Here is a 22,752-nt window from a genome sequence, read left to right as displayed (position 1 = left end):
CCCAGACTAAAGATCAAGAAATAAAATGTAAATATTTATGAAAAGTAATGTACCAAGATCATTTATAAAACTAAAAAATATGGTTTTAGTTGCAAAGGCTTCGTGACATCACTATTGTCGTCACTTCAGCATTGCCATATAAAAAAAGGTCAATGATGTTTTGACATAATTGACACTAGGTAGTAACTGTCAGTGTCACTTTCATTGGGTAATTGTAAATAGAGTTCGCCCACCTCTCACCAAATCAAATAACAAATTAATGTGTACAAAACAACACTGCAACAAGTTAGTTTTGTACATAAAATGGTGAATTCTACTACAATGCAGCGTCATATTGAGCTACGGAAGTTACCCGCTGCTTCCTTGTGTAACCTGGCCAACATATTGGAGATAAACAACGACTGGCAAAAAGTTGTGCCCCTCATACCAAAAGATTTACAAAGTGAACAGTTTGAACGGAAATATAATTATGAGCATATGAGGTAACTAACTACTTTAGTAAAAAAAAGCTAGTCATCTCACCCAGCGGTTGTTTATTTGTATGTAAATCTTTTTGATAAACAAACTTTATTATATTTTCGTAATATCTTAGTACCTCTTCTTGTTATCAGATTAATAGAAGACCATGCTAAAAACACAAATAGGACTTGTGCCGAAGTGCTGTTTGACGAATGGGGTACCTCAGGCCGCGTTAGGCCGACTTTAGGCACACTCATGAACATTTTATACCAAGCCCAAATATTCAGAGCTGTTGACGAGGTTGCTCGAATGCTAGGAGGTAAGTAATTAAATAAAATTACTTAGTATTAAGTCTTACACTTAACACATTATTTATATAGATTTTTTATGTTACAGAGCCACCACCACCCAGGCCCAGTGATGGCCCAGCAGCTCCCATTCCAACTAACCTAACAGACCTCCTTAATGAAAGTGTTGAACAGAGACTGAATTCAATGGCCTCCATAGAAAGTGATAATCTGCATAACTCCAGCCATGATCAAGCTATTTGTAACCGCACAACAAGACAACTAAAGGAACCAAGTGACTTAATAAAATTCTCAGAAACTATACAAACAAAGGACATACCTAACTTGAGTGTCCTTCAAACTTTTGGCAATAGAAGCACTGCTTTGATGAAACAATCCAATCTTATTAACTTTTCTAGTTCAACAGTAATGACTACTGGGGAGTTTCCTGACTTCAGTGCTTTGATACCAAAAGGCAATGGCATGGATGCTAAAATAACCAACACTGCAACTGGCACAACTTTAACAGAGTCAGAATCCTCCCAGGTTGATATGACTCCACAGAGTGAATTCTCCTACAATGGTGCTGGTGGAAACCTTAGCTCTGTGCCAAATATATTCAGCATAATAGACAATGCTATATTAGAAGACAAAAAGCTGGTCCACTTTGATTATAAGGAGTTGGAAGCCATTACAAACAAGTTTTCTGAAAGTTTTGTTGATAAACCAGTTGGACCTATTGGCAAAATAGGGAGTGGGGGTTTTGGAGAAGTGTATGTTGGTACACATTACAAGCATGGTGCCCTAGCAATCAAGAAAGTAAGAATTCATTTCCAGATTAGCTGTGAAGTGGCAATGAAAGTGTTTAACACTGAAGTGAAGTCTCTTTCTCATCTGAGACATGAAAACATTGTCCCTATATTTGGGTATTCAATAGATGGGCCAACGCCATGTATTGTGTGTGAATACATTGATGGTGGCTCCTTGCAACAAAAAATTGCTGCTAAAGTATTGACAGAGAAACAAAGAATGAACATAATGAAAGGGACTGCTGAAGGGCTGCAATACATACACCATAGTGAAAGGCCTCCACAGTATGATGAAACTGGACCTCAGTCAGACTCAATATCTACAAGAAAAAGCTATTATCTCCATGGAGATGTCAAAAGTGCCAATATTTTGTTAACTAAAGATTGTGTGCCAAAGGTGAGGAATAATTTACTCAAAACCATATTTTCATATTGTTCTTTTTTATCTTATTAAAAATCTTTAATTTTACAGTTATGTGATTTTGGCCTGGCCAAACAACTGGAGACAACATTCATCACTACCAAGTCCATGATGGGAACCTCAGCCTACATGGCACCTGAAGGCTTCTCTGGTACAGTCACACAGAAAAATGATATCTTTAGTTTTGGTATTGTTTTACTTGAATTACTAACTGGCCTGAAACCAATTATAATAGCCAATGGTGAGAATAATAACATTAAAAATTATGTTGAAGATAATTGTGAAAATGGAGATATCACAAATCTTTTGGATAGTGTTGTTGACCATTGGACCATAGCTCAAAATGTGTTCACTCTTGCTCAAAAATGTTTGCAGCATCACAAAAATGATAGGCCTTCTATTGATGAAGTATGTGATATTTTGATAGAAATTAATCGTAAATTGAATTAAGTTTTAACTATGTACTCTGTAAGTAAGTAGTAAGGCATATCATAAAACAAAATGTATGATTGGTAAAGCATAAAATTGTTAAAACTAAGTAAACAGATGACCAAGAAAGAGAAAACAATTTATACTATATCTAAGTTATAAAATGAGAATAATTTTAATATACACTGTTGCTTATAAGTTATTTTTTATGAATTTTATGAAAAAATCTTATATATTTTACATAATGTTACATAATGATGTGTATGTTTACATAATGATTAAATAAAACAAGCTTGTGCTTTAAGTACAAATGAGTTCTTTTATTGCATTGATCCTCTTTGAGAAATCATTATTTGACTCCTTGGGGACTGATTCTAGATTGCTTATTATTTGCTTTTGCTCTTCCTCAGTACACAGTTTGATAAGCGTTGAAATAAGTTGCTGCAGTTGAACCACGGTAGCTTCATCCTTAGCCACATAGAGAGTCTTGATGAGCGCAGACAGGATTTTTTGATCTGTCGGCAGCCTCCAGATGCACCAACAATGTCTGATCCACATAAGGAGACACTGGAAAAATGCGGTTTTATTTTAAAATTTGTTTCTGTACTCCCAATAAAAATGTCTATAATGAATCCTAAATCAGGGACAATGTACATATTTTGGATTCATTGAAAATATAATTTTCAACCTGTTATGTAAATAAAAATGTTGAACAATCTATTCTCTTCTGGCAATACTAGTTTATTTCTTAAGATGAAAAGTTGATGTTTATACCTGCATAACATGCTGAATAAGAATTTCATAAACTCCTTCATTAGTGCAGATATCCAAATTGTCACAAATTATGTCTTTGAAGATTTTTTTCTTGACACAGTGAACACCATGCATTTCTATTATTTTTGTAGTAAAATCAAAACAGGCAGCCTTTCGATACAGATTTGTTTCTGAGTGCAGTTGATCTATGGCACCCGAGTAGACATCATCTAACTTCTTTTTCTGAAAGAAATAAAGGAATTAGGAAACTATGATATAAAATTGAGAAAATCAAATGATAGGATTATTTTCTCTGTTTCTTACCTTCTCATCTTGGGGCAAGATTTGCAAGAAATCTGGGAAACACGTAAATAAAGCCTTTGTTACTTCGATATCTTTCTCATAGATGTTTTTCTTTAAACTAACGTACACAACGTCATAGTAATTACCAGATGTGAAACTGTCAGAATTCTGAAAACAGATTTAGAATAAATATTTCACTTTCATTATTTTTATATATTTGGATTGGATATATAATAATTACCTACCAAGCATTGAATTATCAGTGTGCAACATTGCAACCCTTTTAATTTATTTGGTGTGATGTAGTCATCAACCAGGAGCAAAGCAATCGGCAACACTGTTATTGGGTTGATGGATAGATTGTATTTCTGAAAACAAAAACCATCAACAGTTAAATATGTAAAAGTCATATATAGTGTAAAAATGCCCATCCTTTTAGTTTCCCAGGTCTTGTTGTCAATAAAGGTCTTATTAACAAAATGAAATACTTAATTGCTTACCTGCACATCCTTTATAATTAAACAATATACTTCAATCAGACTAGGATACTTCTTGAAGTCATCTAATGTCATTTTCTGGTGCAATTCTTTGATGCACTTATCAAAAACTTCTTGAGCACAGTAAAAATCATCTTTGAATAAGATTTCTTGAAATGTAATATTGTATTTTCTTTTAAATATATCATCCAATTTTTCAGGATAATCTTTGGCTTTTATGTTTTCTGTGTTCCAAGGTCCTTCTGTCTTTAATTCCAAATATAAAATAAGCAGAGAATACAAAGTACTTGAGCCTATCTCTGGAAGCTCTCTAAAGTCAGTGTCCTCTAGTATTTGTAATAGCTTTGGAAAATACTGATCCAGTTTACTGATACGTGCTTGATATTCAAAGTGGTAATCTTTTTCATGAATTGGTTTAGAAAGTTTATGTAGTAAACAATTGTTTAGGCATTCTTCCAAATTCACGAATGTATCTATCATTTTTGGCTTCTAACTAATAACTTCCAAATTGATTGATACGTTTCCGATCGGAAAGAAAAGATTGAATAGAGAGACTCAGTTGCTAAACTACTCTCAAGCAAAATAAACAGCAATTAATTAATATCCTTAATTTTGAAAACTCGTATCGTATCGCATCCGGCTATCGATCGCCCTAAAAATACTGTCTGTCAATGTCAAACGAAGTAATTGTCAATATCAATTTTGGCATATCAGGGCAAAATCTTCGTCCTCTGTTAAATTATTTTTGGACCGAGCTTTGCTTTGGTAAGTAAAGCTCGAGTTTCGTGGCATAATCTCGCTTCGGTGTAACTTTTGAAACAAAGATTTATTTTGATTTATTGAAAAACATTCAAAAAACCATCAATTTATCGGACACGTAAACTAGCAACACTGAGAAACTCGGTTGTCATTGTCACTTGTGTTGGTCACTTGTCAAAATCAGTTCAGAAAAATTAGGGTTAGCTGCTTCGAAAATTACATAATTTTCGAAGTAAATAAACATATAACTTATAATTTAATGACCACATAACCGAAAAAATGTTGAGGTAAGTAAATTTGACACAGTTCATTTAATTTTCATTTAAACAACATCGCAAGTATGCATTTTGCTAGTTTATACATACATTTGTCATCACATTTTTGTGTTATTCTAGGTTCGGAATAAAATCAGCTGTGCTTGGCTCAGCAGTATACTACACCATTGACAAGGGAGTCTGGAGAGATAGTGCCACAACCAACGCTCTTTATGAAGAACTTGAAAAAGGTGTTTCACCCTATGTCGGTGAACTTAAAAAACAGATTCCCTATGAGGTAAGCTCCAAATATTTCTCTTCTTCCTATGTTGCAATCAATAATATTTTCTAATTCATTAATGGTATTACTTGCAGTTGCCACCACTACCATCAAATGATAGAGTTTCATACCTGTTCAAATACTATTGGAACAGTGGAGTGAAAGCCACATTCAGCTTTTTAGTTGATCTCCCTGAGCACACTAGTAAAGCTGCAACTAAGGCTTATGACTACATTTCTACAGCTCTCGATGGAACTGAACAAAGCACAACGGCTAAACAAGAAAACAAGTGAAATTGTTTAAGTAATGCTATTTATTCAGAATGTGATTATTGTTCATTAAAATAAAACCTAAATAGGGGTTTATATATTTTATTTTTATAATTATATATTATGATGTAGATTGTAAATTCCATCTAAAGGGAAAATCTTTATTTCAGTAACCACCAATCAATCATAATATTCAGTTGTTCAAAGGGAAGTGTCCATGTGGTAGGCATTTTAAAATGTTTATTTATTTTGATTTATTATTGTTGTATGTAGGTCCTAGAATAAATGATAATGGACAATAAGTCCACAAAAATAATGTATCTTCCTGAATAAAGCAGTTACATTACTAACTAGTTTGAAATTGTACTTTAGTCTTCATTATCCACCTGCCTCCAGTGTTTTCCATTACAACCTGCAGAAAAGCACCTGAATAACCTCTACTAATATTATAAATGCGAAAGTAACTCTGTCTGTCTGTTACGCTTTTACGTCTAAACCACTGAACTGATTTTAATAAAAATTGGTACAGTTAGAGTTGACCTTGATAAAGAACAGGATAGTTTTTATCTCAGACTTTTGAACAATTTTCTTGGAAACGCTATATAACTCTACGCGGGCGGAAGCTACATAGTAGCATATAAATATTCAGTGACACAGCTTTCCGCAATTATGTCTTATTTTGCATACCTTTGTACTCCTAAGCAACAGATTATCCTACTTATACTATAAATGTGAGTTTGAGAGAATGTATGCACGTATGTTTGTTATTCAATCACGCAAAAACGTCTGGACCGATTTGATTGAAATTTGGTATGCAGATAGGTGATACCCTGGATTAACACATAGGCTACTTTTTATCAACACATCACGCAGGCGAAGCCGCTGGCGGAAGCTAGTAATAGAATAATTCTATACTATTCAACTACCACCATCTCAGAAATTACTGTACAGATTCGAAGACAAATAAAATCTACAGCTCTTTTGGCTATTGGTGGGAAACACCATTTTCAATATTTGGTCAATATTTAGGCTGAGGTATAGGGCGGATGGTGAATAAAAACACAACTTTACAAAAACAGCCCACAACTGTGGCACAGTTTGATTTATTCCTTTCTTGCAGTGTCACATATTTTACAACTTTACCTAATAATAGGGTCTGCTCCATAAACATGTAAACATTTCCAAGCTTCAACAAATATTGCAGTTGACACAACACAGACACGACATTCACTAAACATGAATGTCTATCTTAATTTTTTTATATAAAACCATCATTTAACTAATCTCTTTCTTAAGAGGGCTATCACAAATTTTCGAGTTTTATACGAGTTTTGATGCGTCATTATGCTTTGGATATAGTCACAAAAAAAAAACAAAAATAAGATTAAGAAAGTTTGATCATTTATCTTGGGGCTGTTTTCAATAAATATTTTAATTTGTCCACGTACATCAGTAAAATCTTTGTCTCTGCAAAGGATGTTTCATAAAATGTTTCTTTTGGGAATCTTTTGATGCTTCAGTACTACGAGGATATAGCAATTTAACCATTTATAAAAATGTTCAAGATACAACTATATCTTGTACTTGTGCTTGCTTACACCAATTTATTACAATTCATACAGTAATACACCAAAAATAATTCTATAAAACTGAGAGTTACTGACAATTTTCCGTACAAAACTATATTTTTTATCTATGAAAGTATAATCCAAATTCAAATAAAACAAATTTAATAATTAAGGTGGTATTGTTATAAAGCTTGAAAAAAAAAATTGGTCTATTTAAAAGTAAAACAATATTTTAAAATAATTTTTGTTTGCAATGCAAAACTCAATATAAATCTTGTGACGCGCGGTGTTCAACTTTAGTCAGCGCCAAGCGCTTATCGAGGGAGGACGTATAGCTCGCTGTTGCGCCGCGCAAACTCGCCGGAGCTCGAAAAATATAGCGCAACCTGCGCAACGAACTCGTTTTGATACTAGTGAGTTTTTATTTTATTTATTAGTTATAATGATCTGATTGAAATGTAATATACACAAGTATTAACCCATGATATTCTAATGCGAAAATGTTATAGATTGGGTTCTCTTTTTTGATGTTGGTTATATAGAAATATGTACGTAAATGTCATCGTCGTTAGTTTCGCAGTTGCATAATAATATTATTGGATATCTTTGATTCTTGCAGGATAATGAAAGCATATTTAATTCAGATTATCAGACTCAATCGGATACCAGTACAAATAATATGGTAAGTATTTTTTGTCACTCGCAACAGATATATTTGTTTTAATAAACTATTTACATTCCTAGTTTTTATTGTTGCAGGAAAATGAAGATACAATACATGGAAGACGAATTATAGATTTTAGTTTTTTTTTAAATCAATTACTTATACCTAATTGATAAACATGGTGAAAAGTTTGGTTGTCGATTAAATAATTTAAAAATTGTAAACGATTATTTGTTTATTGTAACTCAATCGAGCTATTCTAGGTTATAAAATTCATCGGTACAAATAATATTTCATAAACTATAAAACCAATAAACTATTTCGAAAATAAAAGTGGCAAAGTCTCAAGTTTGTTTGTGCCGCGTGGCGGTCCGCAGGTGTGCGTTGCGTATTTCACTAGACGCACACGCGCGCAAGTGCTGCCGGCTATCGTCTAATTTACCTAAACCTGAGCGATTCGATTTTGTAATAGCGCTCTTAACACAAATCTATTTAACATGAAGAACAGTAAAGCTTGGTAGTGTTAATAAACTTATGTAGCTGACAAACATGAACATAACGAAATGTGTAAAACTTTAGATGGGGAGTGGCTTTGTAATATCATTTTTGTAACAATTATAATCTCCAACAATATTACACAAATGTTACATCGCGCTGTCGGTAATGACTGATACAATAATGTATCAATATTATATTATAATAAAGGAATTAAAAATTTTGTGCACTTTACATAGACTTAAAAACATTTTTTAAGGAATGGTCTTGCATGGTCATAGTCCAATTGAATTAGCTTTTTTTATAGTGCAAAATCACCTCAGTCAGTGGGAAATGTCACCTTATATACAATATTCAAATGTTTCAAATTATGTCTGGAAGTCTGTGAGGAAATACATATTGAAAGCAAAATAAAGTGGTTATCTAATAAAGTATGAAAGCACACATTTGCATTCCTATTGCAAATCCCACATAAAAAAGTATCTTGTACATAATAAGGTTCAAAGTGGTCTCTAATATCTGATTTAACACAAGCCTAAATGTTCAAAGATTTACTAAGTTAAAACAGGATAATATCACTTAGCATTTTGGATAAAAAGGCTTTATTTGATTAAGGCTTGTGTGATATATGTTATTATTACAGGTATGTTGAAGGAAGCTGTAGATTTCATTTAGTTTATGTCCTGGGCAATTTGTCCCGTTGCTAGGCAACAGTTTCGACTTCCATGGGCTCTTCAGCACCAGTTTTCTTTTTCTTCTTCTTGTTGGATTTTGCAGACGAGTTGAGAAGTGCCTGTAACATTTAGTTGTTTTATACAAAGTGCAAAGTGTATAGGAGACTTATGCTATGTAAATTATTATTGTTTGAAAGTTAATGTCGTAATGGTTCAAACAGACATGCGAATGATATGCATATCGGCTCAAAAACAATACTTTTTATTTACCCTGTGCTTGTTCAAATCACGCCTTGAGATAGCATGCTTTGAAAGATAACAGGGAAGGTTTATTACATTCATAAATCATGTATGATAATATAATTAACACTCACGTTAAGTTCAGGGTCCTTGATACTGCGTTCACTCTTGCACGTACTTTTGTCGAAGGGCAAGCCGGTGATACGGTGCGTACCGCTCGGTAACAACAGAACTGTGAACTTGAATTGCGCCACCAGCTCTCCTGAACGTTCATACAGCACCTAAATTATGACATATTATCGTAATTATATTCAAACTTTTTTCGTAATTTAAACTGAACCAAGTTAAGTTCTAGGTGACAAAGGTTATAAAGAACATAAAAAGTTGACTGTACCTGGAACGGCTCAATGAGTTTGTGGTTTACACACTCGACGACGCCTAATCTCGCACTGGTCTCCTTATCGAAGCTTCGAAGGTTGAAGGGCATTGAGCCGTGCTTATTGCGTACCTACAAACAAAGCAAAATAATAAATATATATAAATCTCTGTCGTAATTAATAATTAACATTTATGAACTATTATAATCTGCTCATGGAAATGTCGAAATTCTCTATGCCAATACACTACTTTAATGTATTGGTTCAAACAAATTCCTATTAATATATCCAGAATGCAGACAATGGCATTGATTTAGCAATACCATTAAATTAACACATTCTGGAAAAGCAAGAAACAAGCAGTAATATTAGACAAAGTAACCAGCTATGTAAGAGGATATCTCACCTCACTGTAGAACATTCTTGAAGCCTTCAGTTTCAGTTGATAAACCTCGTCAGTTTTCTTGTATATTGTACACCTGGTATCCATTTCTCGGCCCTGCATTACAAGAAAGGTACGTTTTTATACAAGTTACAGTAACACACTTGAATGGAGCAAGTATACTCTGTTTATTTGAATGTCAGCAAGATAAAACCAAAATGCTATGAGAGCAATTTCAGTTAGAATTTTACTATTTTTCTTTTCCCTGAGTACTGCCAGAAAATGTATTGTACAAAGTCTGGAAAGAATTCAGGGCCATACTTATAAAGATTTAGTAGATTTTATGTTAATAATTCCAATTATGGATTATATTAATTAGTGCCAATTTGTTCAATACTGTGTAATACTTACAACTCCTTCACCAGTAGAAACTAATACATCCATTGCATAAACTTCATAAGTCTCCAAAGTTGCCTTCTCATGTTCCTTACGCTGTGCCTCTGAAGGGTTCTGAATGATGCTCTTCTCTCCATCAATGCGGAACTGCTTCAGCTGGTGTGACAGCATACCCTCAACAGGCTTGCAGCCAAACTCCGCAGTGATTTTTTGCACTACTTCGGTTATTGCATAGTTCTAAAAATAGAAAGATACTATTATTTGAAAGAACTGGAAGATAACCCTAACATTGTTATAGTTATAAGAACAGATAATGCATCAAAAAATGCAGCTGCATGTCATATTGTTATTTAAATGCACAAAAATAACAATGACACTATGACATTAGTTTGTGTAGTAGAAAAGTGAAAGGGGCATAAATCATATCAAATCACTACCAAGGTTTAAAATTAAATTGTATGCAAATGCATTAAAAGAACAAAAATAACACTACAGTTTTTTTTTGTAAATGAATAAAATGATAGAAACATCTAAAAATTAAAGTATACCTCATTACCAGGCCGCAACATCCTCAGGGCGGCTTCACTAGCATAATGGGCAGCAAGGAGGACATCAGCAGCTCTTCCTGATGCCTCACCTCCACCGACAACAACAGTGTGGGCGACCACCGCAATGAACCCATCTATGTGTGCGCCAAGATCTCTATAAATAGAATGGACATTTATCATTACCTAGATACAACACAACAAATGGAATTTTACCAAATTAGCCTAAACATTGACTCAGATAATAATAATAATATAAGCAGACTGACAAGTATCACTTTTGTATGACCTAATTGGGGCAACAGGATATTGAGGTTATAAAAGTAAGATTGTTAAAATAAGAGTCAAATTATAATCTTATCCATTCTATCTTTACATAATGACTATACACACACAGTATACCTAAAAATATAATAGCAAAGCGACTCAAAGAGATATCCTGTATGTGTTTCGTACAAAGTTCACTTCACCAACAAGCTAATACTCACATCTTGGCTAGGTCTCCCTCCTTGAGGATATAATCGTTTTCGCTAGGTATCGGCGAGAAGTGACATATACAATTGTTCACCGAGACGCATGTTGAGAACGCTATACCCTTCTTGGAATCCTTTTCTTTTTTGAAAACCTTTGAAGTCTCGTCTAGAATGAGCTTGTCACCATATTCGCATATCTCTCTGGCGGAAGCGTCAGGCACACATTTCGTGATTAGCTGTTCCAGGACACCTGTAAAATTATACGGGGTTAAAAATGTATCAACTTATGAGAATAACTTGGCACGGATAGCGGCACCACATTGCCCGCATGGCGATGACACGCGTCCATCGCTCCAACCTACAGAGAAGCTTTGTTCATAAATCCTTTACGCTGGCGCGTATGGCCATTAATAATAACAAATTAAGATTCACATAAACTTACGATTAACAATTTGTCCAGCTAGTTTGTACTTGGTTACAACCAAGTCTTCCGCAATAGTTTTCTCAACTTCTTTATCGTCAGCCATTTCTCAAAATTGTGGTTGTGGTCGGCTAGCCCAGTAGCATTGGGTTTTGATTGGCTGATTTAGGTTATGGTCATGTGACAGGAGTAACGAATCACTGAGTTGGCGGGTAAATCAGAATAAAATGTTCATCACGTTGTGCAATAAAACGGGTGTTTGGTTATTATTGATTTTATTATACTATCAGAGATTTAAGTTTCTTTGAACTTTATTTATTTTTTAAACAATCAAAGTAAACTCATTCAAACTCTGAATTCACTTTTTATTTATTTTGATTGATGATATAAGCCACGTCATCCTACTTTTCATGACAACGTGAATTGTTTATTCTTTTGTTATTCATTTCATAAAATAAAGTTGTTAATAAATTGACAAATATTTAGAATTTTTCAGTGCGACTGAAAAAGTCCGTGTGTACACGCGATTGGTCTACGATTTAATTTTTTGATTCTTATTCCAAAATATTGACAACTCTAGTTGATATTATAATCTGTGATCTATAGCAGTGCAGTGGATATGCTGTGGCGCTAAATGACAACAAAGAAATGTCTCAAAATGAAGATTTGGCACAAAGGCTAGAACGCCATGCCATTAAAAAATTAAAAAAAAAAAAAAAACAAAGAAATGTCACAAAATGTGGTGACAGCTGTTCTATACTGTGAAAACATCAAAATTTGTCTTTTTGTAAATACGAGGAAAATAATTAATAAATAAATTTGAAAAAATGGAGAGCTCAGAAGAATTAATGTCTTTGCTAAATGATAAAGTTAATTTTGGCGAAAATCTTGTGATAAAATTAGAGCCTCTTGTTGAAATAGACGGAGTTATGAAATTACAAAGGAAAATTAAGCAAGAAATTGAATTCTTGAGAAAGGTGAGTGCTGGTCAATAAACTGGTATCCGCCTTGTAATATTGAAGCATGTTAAGCATAATACGTATGTTTGTTTTAGCTCCAAAGATCCAAGAAAGTAAAAATCGAACAACTATCATGTTCAAATCTTCGGCATCTAGGCGCGATGGTCGAGTCCGCTCTGAGGCCTGGTGTCATTGCCGTCTGTAAAATCTTTCACACAAACGATAATACTAAACTTGTTATTGATATAATTAGCGATGAAGGCCGAGTATGGACTAAAGGTGATTAACGAAACCTGCAACATATTATTGAGAGAAAAAGTTATAATACTAAAAGAATTTTTGTTTCAGTTATCGCTAGAAATCCTAAGTCTCTCTCAGCGCTGAGTGCAGGCAAGGCTTCATATGGAGCTCGGTCTATACTGGACCAAGCTGAGGACTACCTGGAGTGTGCCAAGTTGTACCCTTGCATGTACCAACCTCCCAAAGTATGTACCCTCTATAGCAATATTTAAAATTATTGTGTAATAGCTAATTTAAATAGCAAATTACTATCTTAGTTGGTTTATAATTTTAATGATTGTTAATCTTGTTTTCAGGTCATATTTGAATTCATGAGTGGCATAGAGGAGAATTTGGCAAATAAATTGAAAGCTGTTGGTGTGATAGTAAAGGGAGAAATACTGCCCAATTCTAACCCCTGTGATGATAGTAATGACTCTTGGAGTGAAGAGTCTGATGATGAAGAGTGCCTTCAGGACAGGTAAAATAGCATAAAATAGATTTAAAAGGACTTTTATGGAATTCTATTCCATAATCATGAATTATAAACTGTTTCATAAACAAACTACTCCACTGATTAATAGGTTTTGTTTTTTTTTCTTTCCAACCAGCCAGGAAATGCCACAATGTATGGATGAGCATCCAGAGATTAAAACTTTGAACCTAGATGTGACAGCCATGATGGCGTATGTGAGCAATATGACAAATGGACACTGCAACTATGTGTTCAAGCAAGAAGTACTCACTCAACAGTCTGCTTGGGAGGCTGAGAGACCAGTCAAACCTATTTTGGAAAGATTATTCAAAGGTAACTAGGATAAGAATTATTCTGTCTTTTACTAATAGAACTGCTATGAATTTGGTGCACTTTTGGTGATAGTTACCCTTAGTTATATTTTTGCATATTTTATTACCTAAGTTGACATAAATTTGTTCTTTGAAGTAACTAAAATATCATTTTAGACAAAACCTTAGTTTGCTGCCGAACAGCATGGGATGATTTTGAAAAAATCATAAGTAACTTGGGAGGACCCATGGAGATTAAAAGAACAGAGGAACTGAAAAATATGATTAGAGTATTTCCTGATGATTATGGTGGTAAGTCACTGCACCCATTTCATTGCAATCATCATCATCCAAGTGTAGAATAATGTAAAATAATTTCTCTTTTCAATTCTAGGTGAAGATGATTTTCCAAGAAAGAATTTAAAAGTGAGAGGTCATGTCAGATTAAGATCCAAAATAATTTTTAATTTTGGTCATAGAATTAAAGCTCTGACTGTGTCAGCCAATGAAGGATTTATTAGAGCTGCCATGCAACAGGTAAAATAATGCATTATATTATTACTTATTTTTTTAATAACTTAAATGGCCACAAAGTTAACCATATTGGTCACTGTCCACTATATTGCATGTATGGCATGTATATAATTGTATTAACGTAAATATATCATGTTTTTCTTTCAGGGCATTACATATGCATCGTTTGTTCATGAATCAAGGGCTCTAACAGAAGGCAAAGAACCAACAGCAACGAAAATCTCATTATGATATAATTTATTTTATAGTTAAATATTCAAAATTATAAATAAACTAACAACTTTGTAAATAATATAAAATTATAAAGTGTTCTAGATTAATTATTGTTGCCAGGATTCTGTGGAATAATTGAGTGATTAGTTACATAAACTCTGCCATTAGCATTTAATTTTAATATGTACTTCTGGAGTGTCATTTTTTAAAACATCAATTCCATTTGCTGAAACCCTGCATCAAATCAAGTAAGCCAGGAGGGACTATTAAAACAATTTAATTTTGCCCTGATCTCACATCCAGTGTTTTAGCTTTTTACCTAAATAACTATTCATTTTACTTCATATTTAATAAGGAAGATCATAATATTATAACTATTGGTAACTTTTTAATTTTTGAGTTCTTATTGAAATTATTTTTTGCATATTATGTTATGTACATTTCATAGATCAGTAGTTGAAATTAAAAACTTACATAATTTCTTATTGATGTAACTTGTTAATTTAGTCTAGAGTTTATTCAGATGAGTAGCTACCGTTGGTTGATTTTATTACCACCTTTATATAGAAATATTTAATCTAATTATGTTTAGTGGCTAATTCTGTGATCAAATGGTATGGGTATATGTAAGGCTGTAAACCTTTAATAAATTGGTGTATCCTACAGCAAATGACTGGTTTTATTTTTGTCAATATTCTTTCCAGTTTTCAGTTCCTACGTGCTAAGTGGGAACTTTTGAGTGGAATGTGATTATTTCGGTAACAGTAACACGAATATGGATTCCTTTTTTTAACCACATTAAAATATAAGTTTAGGCTTCAATAAAATTAATGTCAACACAGTGTATCATCTTGCATATTGCCAAGTGAAAGCTTCCCACAACGAGATCCAGTGTAGAACAACCACGGCTTAATAAAAAAAGTTTCTGAAAAATCTGAGTTTTCCTTGTAGGTTTGTATTTTATGCGCATTGTTTGGGTTCTGCATGACTAGTGTCATTGAAAATAATTTTCGGACGAAGCGAACCAATGTCATCAATGACAGTGACAAAATCTGTCAGTCGGTAGTTTTCTGACGTTTCGTAACAGCTGAAAGTTTTGTCTGTTGTGTTTGATTTTCAGTGATTTAATTTTCTTGATGTTATTATGAATTTTGTTTAATATAATTAAAATGGCCAATGTGGATGACGAAGGCATTGACACTCAGTTCATAGCTGAAAATATCGGCTTCTTAGACAATTGCTTCGACAATTCATTCATTTTACAAAGTTCTTTGCAAGTTGTAAAAGAGCAAGCTTTGGAACAAAACAATGATTTGAAACTTACTTTGAGGCCAACCAAGAAGATTAATACCTATTCGCAGAATACAACAATAGCGTTACAATCAACAGAAAATAATCTGGTGAAATCATGTATAGATCAAGGTAACAATAAAAATTTAAAAGCTTGGGGTCTACCACTTGAGATAGCAAAAAAATATGAAGAAAGAGGAGTTAAAGAAATGTTTGACTGGCAGGTTACTTGTTTGGGTAACTCAAAGGTACTCTTTGATTGTTGTAATTTAGTATATTCTGCACCTACATCTGCTGGGAAAACACTTGTTGCAGAAATATTAACAATCAAAACTATTTTGGAACGTCAGAAGAAGGTAATTATAATTTTGCCTTTTGTGTCAATAGTAAGAGAAAAAATGTTTTACCTTCAAGATATATTGTCTAGCTCTGGAATTCGAGTGGAGGGGTTTATGGGTTCCCAGTCACCTCCTGGGGGCTTGCAAGCTGTGCATGTGGCCATATGCACTATTGAGAAAGCAAACAGTTTGGTCAACAAACTCCTAGATGAAGGGACCATATCAGAGCTAGGTGCCGTTATAGTAGATGAATTGCACCTCCTTAGTGACCCCAGCCGTGGATACTTACTAGAACTACTACTGACAAAAATCAAATATGTGACATCTATGTCAGATGATAACAAAATTCAAATAGTAGGGATGTCTGCTACATTACCTAATTTAGAAAGCCTTGCTAATTGGTTGAATGCTGAGTTATTCGTCACCCAGTTTAGACCAATCCCTCTTCATGAATACTGTTTAGTAGGAAATAAGTATTATGATAAACTAGGAGCTTGTGTTAATACTGTAGACATGAGTTTAACTGCTGAAGGAGATAATGTTCTGAAAATCTGTTTGGAAACTATTAAAGATGGATGCTCAGTACTCATATTCTGTATGACAAAGAATTGGTGTGAAAGCTTAGCCCAATCAGTTGCATCATCATTCTTTAAATTAGGATGTGAAGACAGCCAGGCTGGCCAAGTTTTAAGAAGTCAATTAAAATCTGACAATATTTTAGAAGTCCTAGAGCAACTAAAGAATTGTCCTGTTGGATTAGATCAAGTTCTCAAGAAAACTGTATCTTTTGGTGTTGCATATCATCATGCAGGACTGACATTTGATGAAAGGGACATAGTTGAAGGTGGATTTAAGACTGGGGCGATAAGAGTCTTAGTAGCCACATCCACATTGAGTTCTGGTGTGAACTTGCCTGCCAGAAAAGTTATTATTAGGTCACCTGTATTTCAAAGGCAGCCAATAAATATCTTGACATATAAACAAATGATTGGTAGAGCTGGAAGAATGGGGAGAGATACGCAGGGTGAGAGTGTATTAATATGCACAGAGGCTGAAAAAAAAATTGGGTTTGAATTAATGATGGGCTCCTTAGAGCCAGTAAAGAGTTGTATTGAAACTGAAGATAAGTACATGAGAGCAGTGCTAGAAATGATAGCTAGCCAAGTATTATCCACTAAGGAGCAGGTAGAAATATATTCGAAATGCACATTGCTTTACAATCAACAGGATACATCAGGTTCACAAATGAGTCTCTTACAAAAGACATTAGATGAATTGAAAAACTTTGAATTGGTAAGAATACAAACTGAAGGTGATGAGGAACATTATGTTGCTACACCCTTGGGGAAAGCTTGTCTGTCATCGTCAATGGCTCCAAATGATGGATTATCATTGTTCTGTGAACTGCAGAAAGCTCGTCAGTGTCTTGTATTAGAGACAGATTTGCATCTTATATATCTGGTAACACCTTATGGTGTGAGTAGTCAGTGGGGAAACATGGATTGGATTCATATGCTAACTCTTTGGGAATCTCTAACCAAAGCCCAGAAGAGAGTAGGGGAACTGGTTGGGGTACAAGAGAGTTTTATAATCAGATGCCTTCGGACTAATAAAGCAAGCAACATACAAAATAGAGTGAATATACATAAGAGGTGTGAGAATTGCTTGATTATTTATTTTTTACATTCGTGATTGTTCATAGATTCCAAATATTAATAATTGTTTTTTTTATTCAAGGTTTTATACTGCCTTAGCTTTGCAGGACTTAGTGAATGAGGTGCCTCTCGCTGAAGTAGCGACCAAGTTTCAGTGCGCGCGAGGCTTCCTGCAGAGTCTTCAGCAAGGAGCTGCAACTTTTGCTGGTGAGTTTCTGACTGCTATTGGCTGGCATACATACTTTGCATATTGATTTTGCATGCTTAGTCTATTAAAACTTTTCAGGTATGGTCACAGCGTTTTGCCGACAATTAGGATGGAAAAATATGGAAATGTTAGTATCACAATTTCAAGATCGTTTACATTTCGGTATTCATTCTGACTTGCTGGAGTTGATGAAACTCCCTTCTCTAAATGGCATGAGAGCCAGAACACTTTTTGACGCGGGATTTGAAACAATTGCCAGTATTGCATCAGCTGATGCAAATACTTTAGAAAATATACTTCACAAGTCCGTACCTTTTCAAAGTGAAAAGGAAAGAGACGATGACGACAGCGATGATATAAGAAAACGAAATAAAATAAAAAATATTTGGATAACGGGTTATTGTGGTATTACTACTAAAGAAGCAGCTGAAAATCTTATTACCGAAGCTAGGAAATACCTTTCTCTTGAAATTGGAGTTGCAGAAATTAAATGGAATCAAGAGTCGACAGCAGTTCCTAATGCTGTAGACAATACACTAGGCAATTATCAGAATGTCACCAGTACTGGGAGATTAAGTTCTATTAACCATGAAAGTAGTAGAAAAAATGTAGCCCAACCAACCACTACGTATGAGAGCACACCAGAAAACCAAACCTCTCAAAGTTCCGGACATACTAATACTGAAACAGTTAGCGAGCAAGTTATTTCAGAAAAAAGTGATGATATCTTTATTAAAGAAGGTTCAAGGGTAAATACGAAACTAAATCGATTATCGAATAATAATAGTGCTAATAGCTCAAAAGAATATTGCACTGCAAGCGAAAGCAATAGCCAATCATTATCGACCAACGACATTATATGGGACTCTTTAAATTTTACCGAAGCTGCTTTAGATAATATAACAAAATTACGCACGTCTGACAAAATGTTTTCACCTAACATTAGTTTTGGTGAACTGGAAGAAAAATCTTCAGCGCCAGAAACTTTGAATAAGTCGGATGTTTTAAGTACATCTGCACATCTGTCGGCAAAAGATATAAGTTTGTTTTCATCTGATGGTGATAACTCGAGTTTGTTTGAAGAGAGTTTGGCCGTAGATTTAATTCCTAGTAAATTACTAGATAAAGAACCATCCATCGTACGTCAGCAAGAAACCACATCTGAATATACCAGTATAAACTCCAACACAATTTTAAACGCTTTTAAATCGACTTTAATTGAAACTGAAGGCGATGACGATGATGACGGTGCAAATATAAAACTAGTTTATGAAGACGATAAAATCATGGAATCGGAAAATGTAAACTTAGAAAACAATAATTTAGAATCAGTCAGTTCTATTGTTCACAAAAATATGATGACTTATAAACGAAGAAACTCGACTGGCAAAGAAACGCATCCTGTGATAAAAAAGAAAAAAGTCGACGACATGAAAATAATGACCAAAGGAGAAATATACAGCCTACCAAAAATAAGATGTTCTTTATCGAAACGATTTTTTATAGAATTTAATCAATATAAAGTGGATTGTTATGTTTTAAGAGGAAATGATGTTATCGAATATTCACAAGATATTCAAAATGTAAATAGTGCATCTATACATTTGAATTTGAAAACAAATAACCCAGGTAGCAATGAAATAATAGGGAGCAACTTATTTAGTTGCAAGCCTGTTCGAAAATCCGATGATAAAAATGAAGATTGTCCAATGAACGGTCTAGTCATTTACTTAAACCAAGTAACAAGCATTTACTTAGATTTGACATCTGTAGATTGTTTGCAATTAGTCAAAGGTCGATTACGTAGCTGGTTCAAGAAGAATACTTTAAAATTGAAAATGTTGTGTTCGAAAACCGCCAACTTTTACATAAAACGATGGCTTGGAGTTAATTTGTCATCGGACTGTACAGATGTCTCTTTAATTGAATGGTTAATAAATAGCAGCGAGAAAATACCGACCATTGATTATCTAGTAAGTGTGAACAATTATATTGTTTTGTATATTTTTTTCGGGCATACTTATTAATTAAACTATGTTCGTGTGTCTTTTAGATGAAAAAGTATTGCGGTATAGATTTCTCAAATGCGCTGTTTAAAGTTAACAGTCAGCAAAAAAGGTTCAAGACTTTTGACAGTTTTGAGATTATTTGCTTGAAGGCTTGTTCTGTATGGATGGTGGCTGAAAGTCAGGAAAATACATTACAAGAATCTCTACAGCCTGCTCGAAATATAATAGGTGCGTTAAATTTTATCTAAGTTAGACCTTTAAAAAACTGATTTAAAACCGCGTCAATATTGATCTAGTGATATTTGTGCAGATATCGAAAACCGAGTTGCGAAGATTCTGTCGAACTGCGAATATTACGGAATCACTGTAGACAAGGATCTCGCGTCACGACTTTTGATTGATGTGAGAAATTCCCAAGAAAGTCTGCAGAAGAAGGCATACAAACTTTGCGGATATCATTTCAACTTCAACTCGTCGAAAGATGTTGCCAAGGTACCTAATAACTTTCGCAATACGTACCATATAGTTTTGATATGTGGCTATGTTTTTTGTAGTTTATATTAAATTCTGAACATGTTCTGCCAGGTACTGGGTATCTACAATGGGCGCAAGGTAAGCACCAAGAAAAGCGTGTTGACTTCGCACAACAGCCCGCTGTCGAGTATCGTTATTTATTGGAGGAAGCTCAACTCTATATTGACGAAGACGCTGTATCCTCTGACAGAGAAGGCTTGTATTTACACAGAGGGAGATAGGTAAGTTTTTATACACTTAATTCTATCTTTTCCGCTTGCATCGCTCGCTTCATACAACTCTAGGGACTTGCAGGGACTGTAGACAGATTTTTTTTCGAAGAAATAATAAAAGACAATAAAAATTCATGTGGCTTAAATGACTTATTACAACTGAAATAGAAGGTACCTACCTTCGTAAAATACTGAAAGTGTATAATCATAAACAGTTTAACTCAAGCAACACGGCATTCAGGGGGTGGGGTGACACGTGCAGTAAGTAGGATTAATTAAACTGAGAGCTTGTAGCGACCCCTACATTTATTATTTGCAGAATAAATCCTACGTACACAATGTTCACTTGCACGGGTCGCATCAGTATGCATGAGCCGAACTTGCAGAATGTTCCGCGCACATTCGCGATCCCTTTCGAGTACTTGACGATGCACACAGGCGTGACTGATCATGTCGCGGAGTTCAACTGCAGGAACATATTCAAAGCGGCCCGCGGCTACGTCATCGTGTCGGCAGACTATTGTCAGCTGGAAATGAGGATCCTCACGCACTTCAGTAAAGATCAGGTGTTGATGAACATTATGAAGTCTGATATGGATGTGTTTAAGTCTATTGCGGCGTCTTGGAGCAATGTGCCGGAAGAGGAGGTAAGACTTTATCTGCAAATATTTTTTCTTACATTTTGGAACTTGATTTAGGTACTTACTTATAATAAAACACTGTTCGTTTGAAATAGGACTTATGTTAAAAATAGTAATAAACCCTAGTTTCACAAATCTACGTCGTTAAACTATATTCAGCGCAATCGTCTATTGTTTGTTAGGCTTTGAAGCTCAACATAAAAGAGCACTTGACTCAACTCGGCTTCTCATTATATTTAGCTTATAACTTAACGTTCGATATTGAAGGCATAAACAATGACTTATTAACAGGTAGACGATGATTTAAGGCAGAAAGCCAAGCAGCTTTGCTACGGAATTATTTATGGGATGGGGAACAAAACGTTGGGGCAACTTCTCGATGTAACGGAGATTGAGGCGGCAGTTTTCATGGACTCGTTCTATAAAACGTATCCAGCTGTCAAGGTGTTCACGCAGTCAGTCGTAGAGGAGTGCAGGGACAAAGGTTACGTGGAGACGCTCATGAAGCGGAGAAGATATTTGCCAGATATTACAAGCAGTTCTGCGCCCAAAAAGAGTAAGTTCACGTGGAACATAATACTTGACATGTAATTTATAGGATTCGCTCATTATCAAATCTTTGTTAGGTATTTATTTTTATCTATTTGAAATCCTTTGTCGTAAAGAGATTAATGCAGAATCGCTAGGAGTAGATTTGAAATTTGGAGGAAATAATATATTGCTTTGTATTACTTCTGTAATATTAAAGTGTTAAAAGCATCGAAGTGTCAAAAAAATTAGCAGTCCAAAATAAAACTGACTCCAAAGTAAATTGCGTAATTAAGTTTTAAATATCATAGGTGCTGCCGAGCGTCAAGCAGTGAACACTACTATACAAGGCTCAGCCGCCGACATCGCGAAGGCCGCCATGTGTTCTATAGACACAATGACCGACACCCTCGACCCCAAACCTCGGCTTATTCTCCAGATGCACGACGAACTCATCTACGAAGTGCCCGAAGCGTACCAACACTACTTTATCACCATCATCAAGCAAGTCATGGAGAACACCCTCAAACTAACCGTCCCTTTACCCGTTAAAGTCAAAAGTGGACTCACCTGGGGCTCCTTGAAAGAAATCGAGTTTTAATTAATCGTTAATCATGAACTCTCTATTCTATTCTTTAGTCTATATTCTGTGATATTTTATTCTGTTCACGTGATATTTTATCGTAATGTAGGTAGTGTAATTTGGTTTTATAGACAATAAACTGTAGAATGTATGAAATTGCGTTTTATTTATTTGAACGGTTGTTAATAGAGGCTGCGTATTTACCTATCGTTCAACTCGTTCGTACAA

At 34.5% G+C, this 22,752-nt stretch overlaps 6 protein-coding genes across 6 annotated transcripts; 4 read left to right on the top strand and 2 right to left on the bottom strand.

The window, feature by feature from the left end:
* The first annotated feature begins 204 nt into the window (after positions 1-204).
* LOC110383958 (interleukin-1 receptor-associated kinase 4) lies at positions 205-2,436 on the top strand. Its single transcript, XM_021344948.3, has 4 exons — positions 205-482; positions 612-778; positions 856-1,952; positions 2,028-2,436. The coding sequence occupies exons 1-4, from the start codon at positions 304-306 to the stop codon at positions 2,424-2,426; spliced, it is 1,842 nt and encodes a 613-aa protein (XP_021200623.3). The 5' UTR covers positions 205-303; the 3' UTR covers positions 2,427-2,436.
* Positions 2,437-2,698: 262 nt separating this feature from the next.
* Positions 2,699-4,639, bottom strand: LOC110383959 (uncharacterized). The gene is made up of 5 exons (XM_021344949.3): positions 3,962-4,639; positions 3,707-3,829; positions 3,483-3,629; positions 3,180-3,401; positions 2,699-2,972 (listed from the first exon to the last, which is right to left on the bottom strand). The coding sequence occupies exons 1-5, from the start codon at positions 4,436-4,438 to the stop codon at positions 2,706-2,708; spliced, it is 1,236 nt and encodes a 411-aa protein (XP_021200624.3). The 5' UTR covers positions 4,439-4,639; the 3' UTR covers positions 2,699-2,705.
* Positions 4,640-4,845: 206 nt separating this feature from the next.
* Positions 4,846-5,866, top strand: LOC110384025 (MICOS complex subunit MIC13 homolog QIL1). The gene is made up of 3 exons (XM_021345045.3): positions 4,846-5,004; positions 5,113-5,269; positions 5,347-5,866. The coding sequence occupies exons 1-3, from the start codon at positions 4,997-4,999 to the stop codon at positions 5,542-5,544; spliced, it is 363 nt and encodes a 120-aa protein (XP_021200720.1). The 5' UTR covers positions 4,846-4,996; the 3' UTR covers positions 5,545-5,866.
* A 720-nt stretch (positions 5,867-6,586) lies between these two features.
* Positions 6,587-12,152, bottom strand: LOC110383918 (proliferation-associated protein 2G4). Its single transcript, XM_021344878.3, has 8 exons — positions 11,777-12,152; positions 11,350-11,584; positions 10,865-11,018; positions 10,332-10,553; positions 9,945-10,037; positions 9,556-9,669; positions 9,296-9,442; positions 6,587-9,040 (listed from the first exon to the last, which is right to left on the bottom strand). Exons 1-8 carry the CDS (start codon positions 11,859-11,861, stop codon positions 8,951-8,953), a joined length of 1,140 nt encoding a protein of 379 aa, XP_021200553.1. The 5' UTR covers positions 11,862-12,152; the 3' UTR covers positions 6,587-8,950.
* A 322-nt stretch (positions 12,153-12,474) lies between these two features.
* LOC110383915 (uncharacterized protein) lies at positions 12,475-15,196 on the top strand. The gene is made up of 8 exons (XM_021344877.3): positions 12,475-12,732; positions 12,810-12,993; positions 13,063-13,199; positions 13,311-13,474; positions 13,605-13,801; positions 13,957-14,091; positions 14,174-14,316; positions 14,461-15,196. The coding sequence occupies exons 1-8, from the start codon at positions 12,583-12,585 to the stop codon at positions 14,542-14,544; spliced, it is 1,194 nt and encodes a 397-aa protein (XP_021200552.2). The 5' UTR covers positions 12,475-12,582; the 3' UTR covers positions 14,545-15,196.
* Positions 15,197-15,296: 100 nt separating this feature from the next.
* On the top strand, positions 15,297-22,675 carry LOC110383930 (DNA polymerase theta). The gene is made up of 9 exons (XM_064037104.1): positions 15,297-17,806; positions 17,892-18,016; positions 18,096-19,990; positions 20,071-20,254; positions 20,337-20,522; positions 20,616-20,781; positions 21,092-21,419; positions 21,705-21,969; positions 22,253-22,675. The coding sequence occupies exons 1-9, from the start codon at positions 15,696-15,698 to the stop codon at positions 22,540-22,542; spliced, it is 5,550 nt and encodes a 1,849-aa protein (XP_063893174.1). The 5' UTR covers positions 15,297-15,695; the 3' UTR covers positions 22,543-22,675.
* Positions 22,676-22,752: the final 77 nt, after the last annotated feature.

Source organism: Helicoverpa armigera, chromosome 12, assembly GCF_030705265.1.
Source record: "Helicoverpa armigera isolate CAAS_96S chromosome 12, ASM3070526v1, whole genome shotgun sequence".
Classification (NCBI taxonomy): domain Eukaryota; kingdom Metazoa; phylum Arthropoda; class Insecta; order Lepidoptera; family Noctuidae; genus Helicoverpa; species Helicoverpa armigera.
This window is presented reverse-complemented; position numbering and strand designations above follow the sequence as displayed.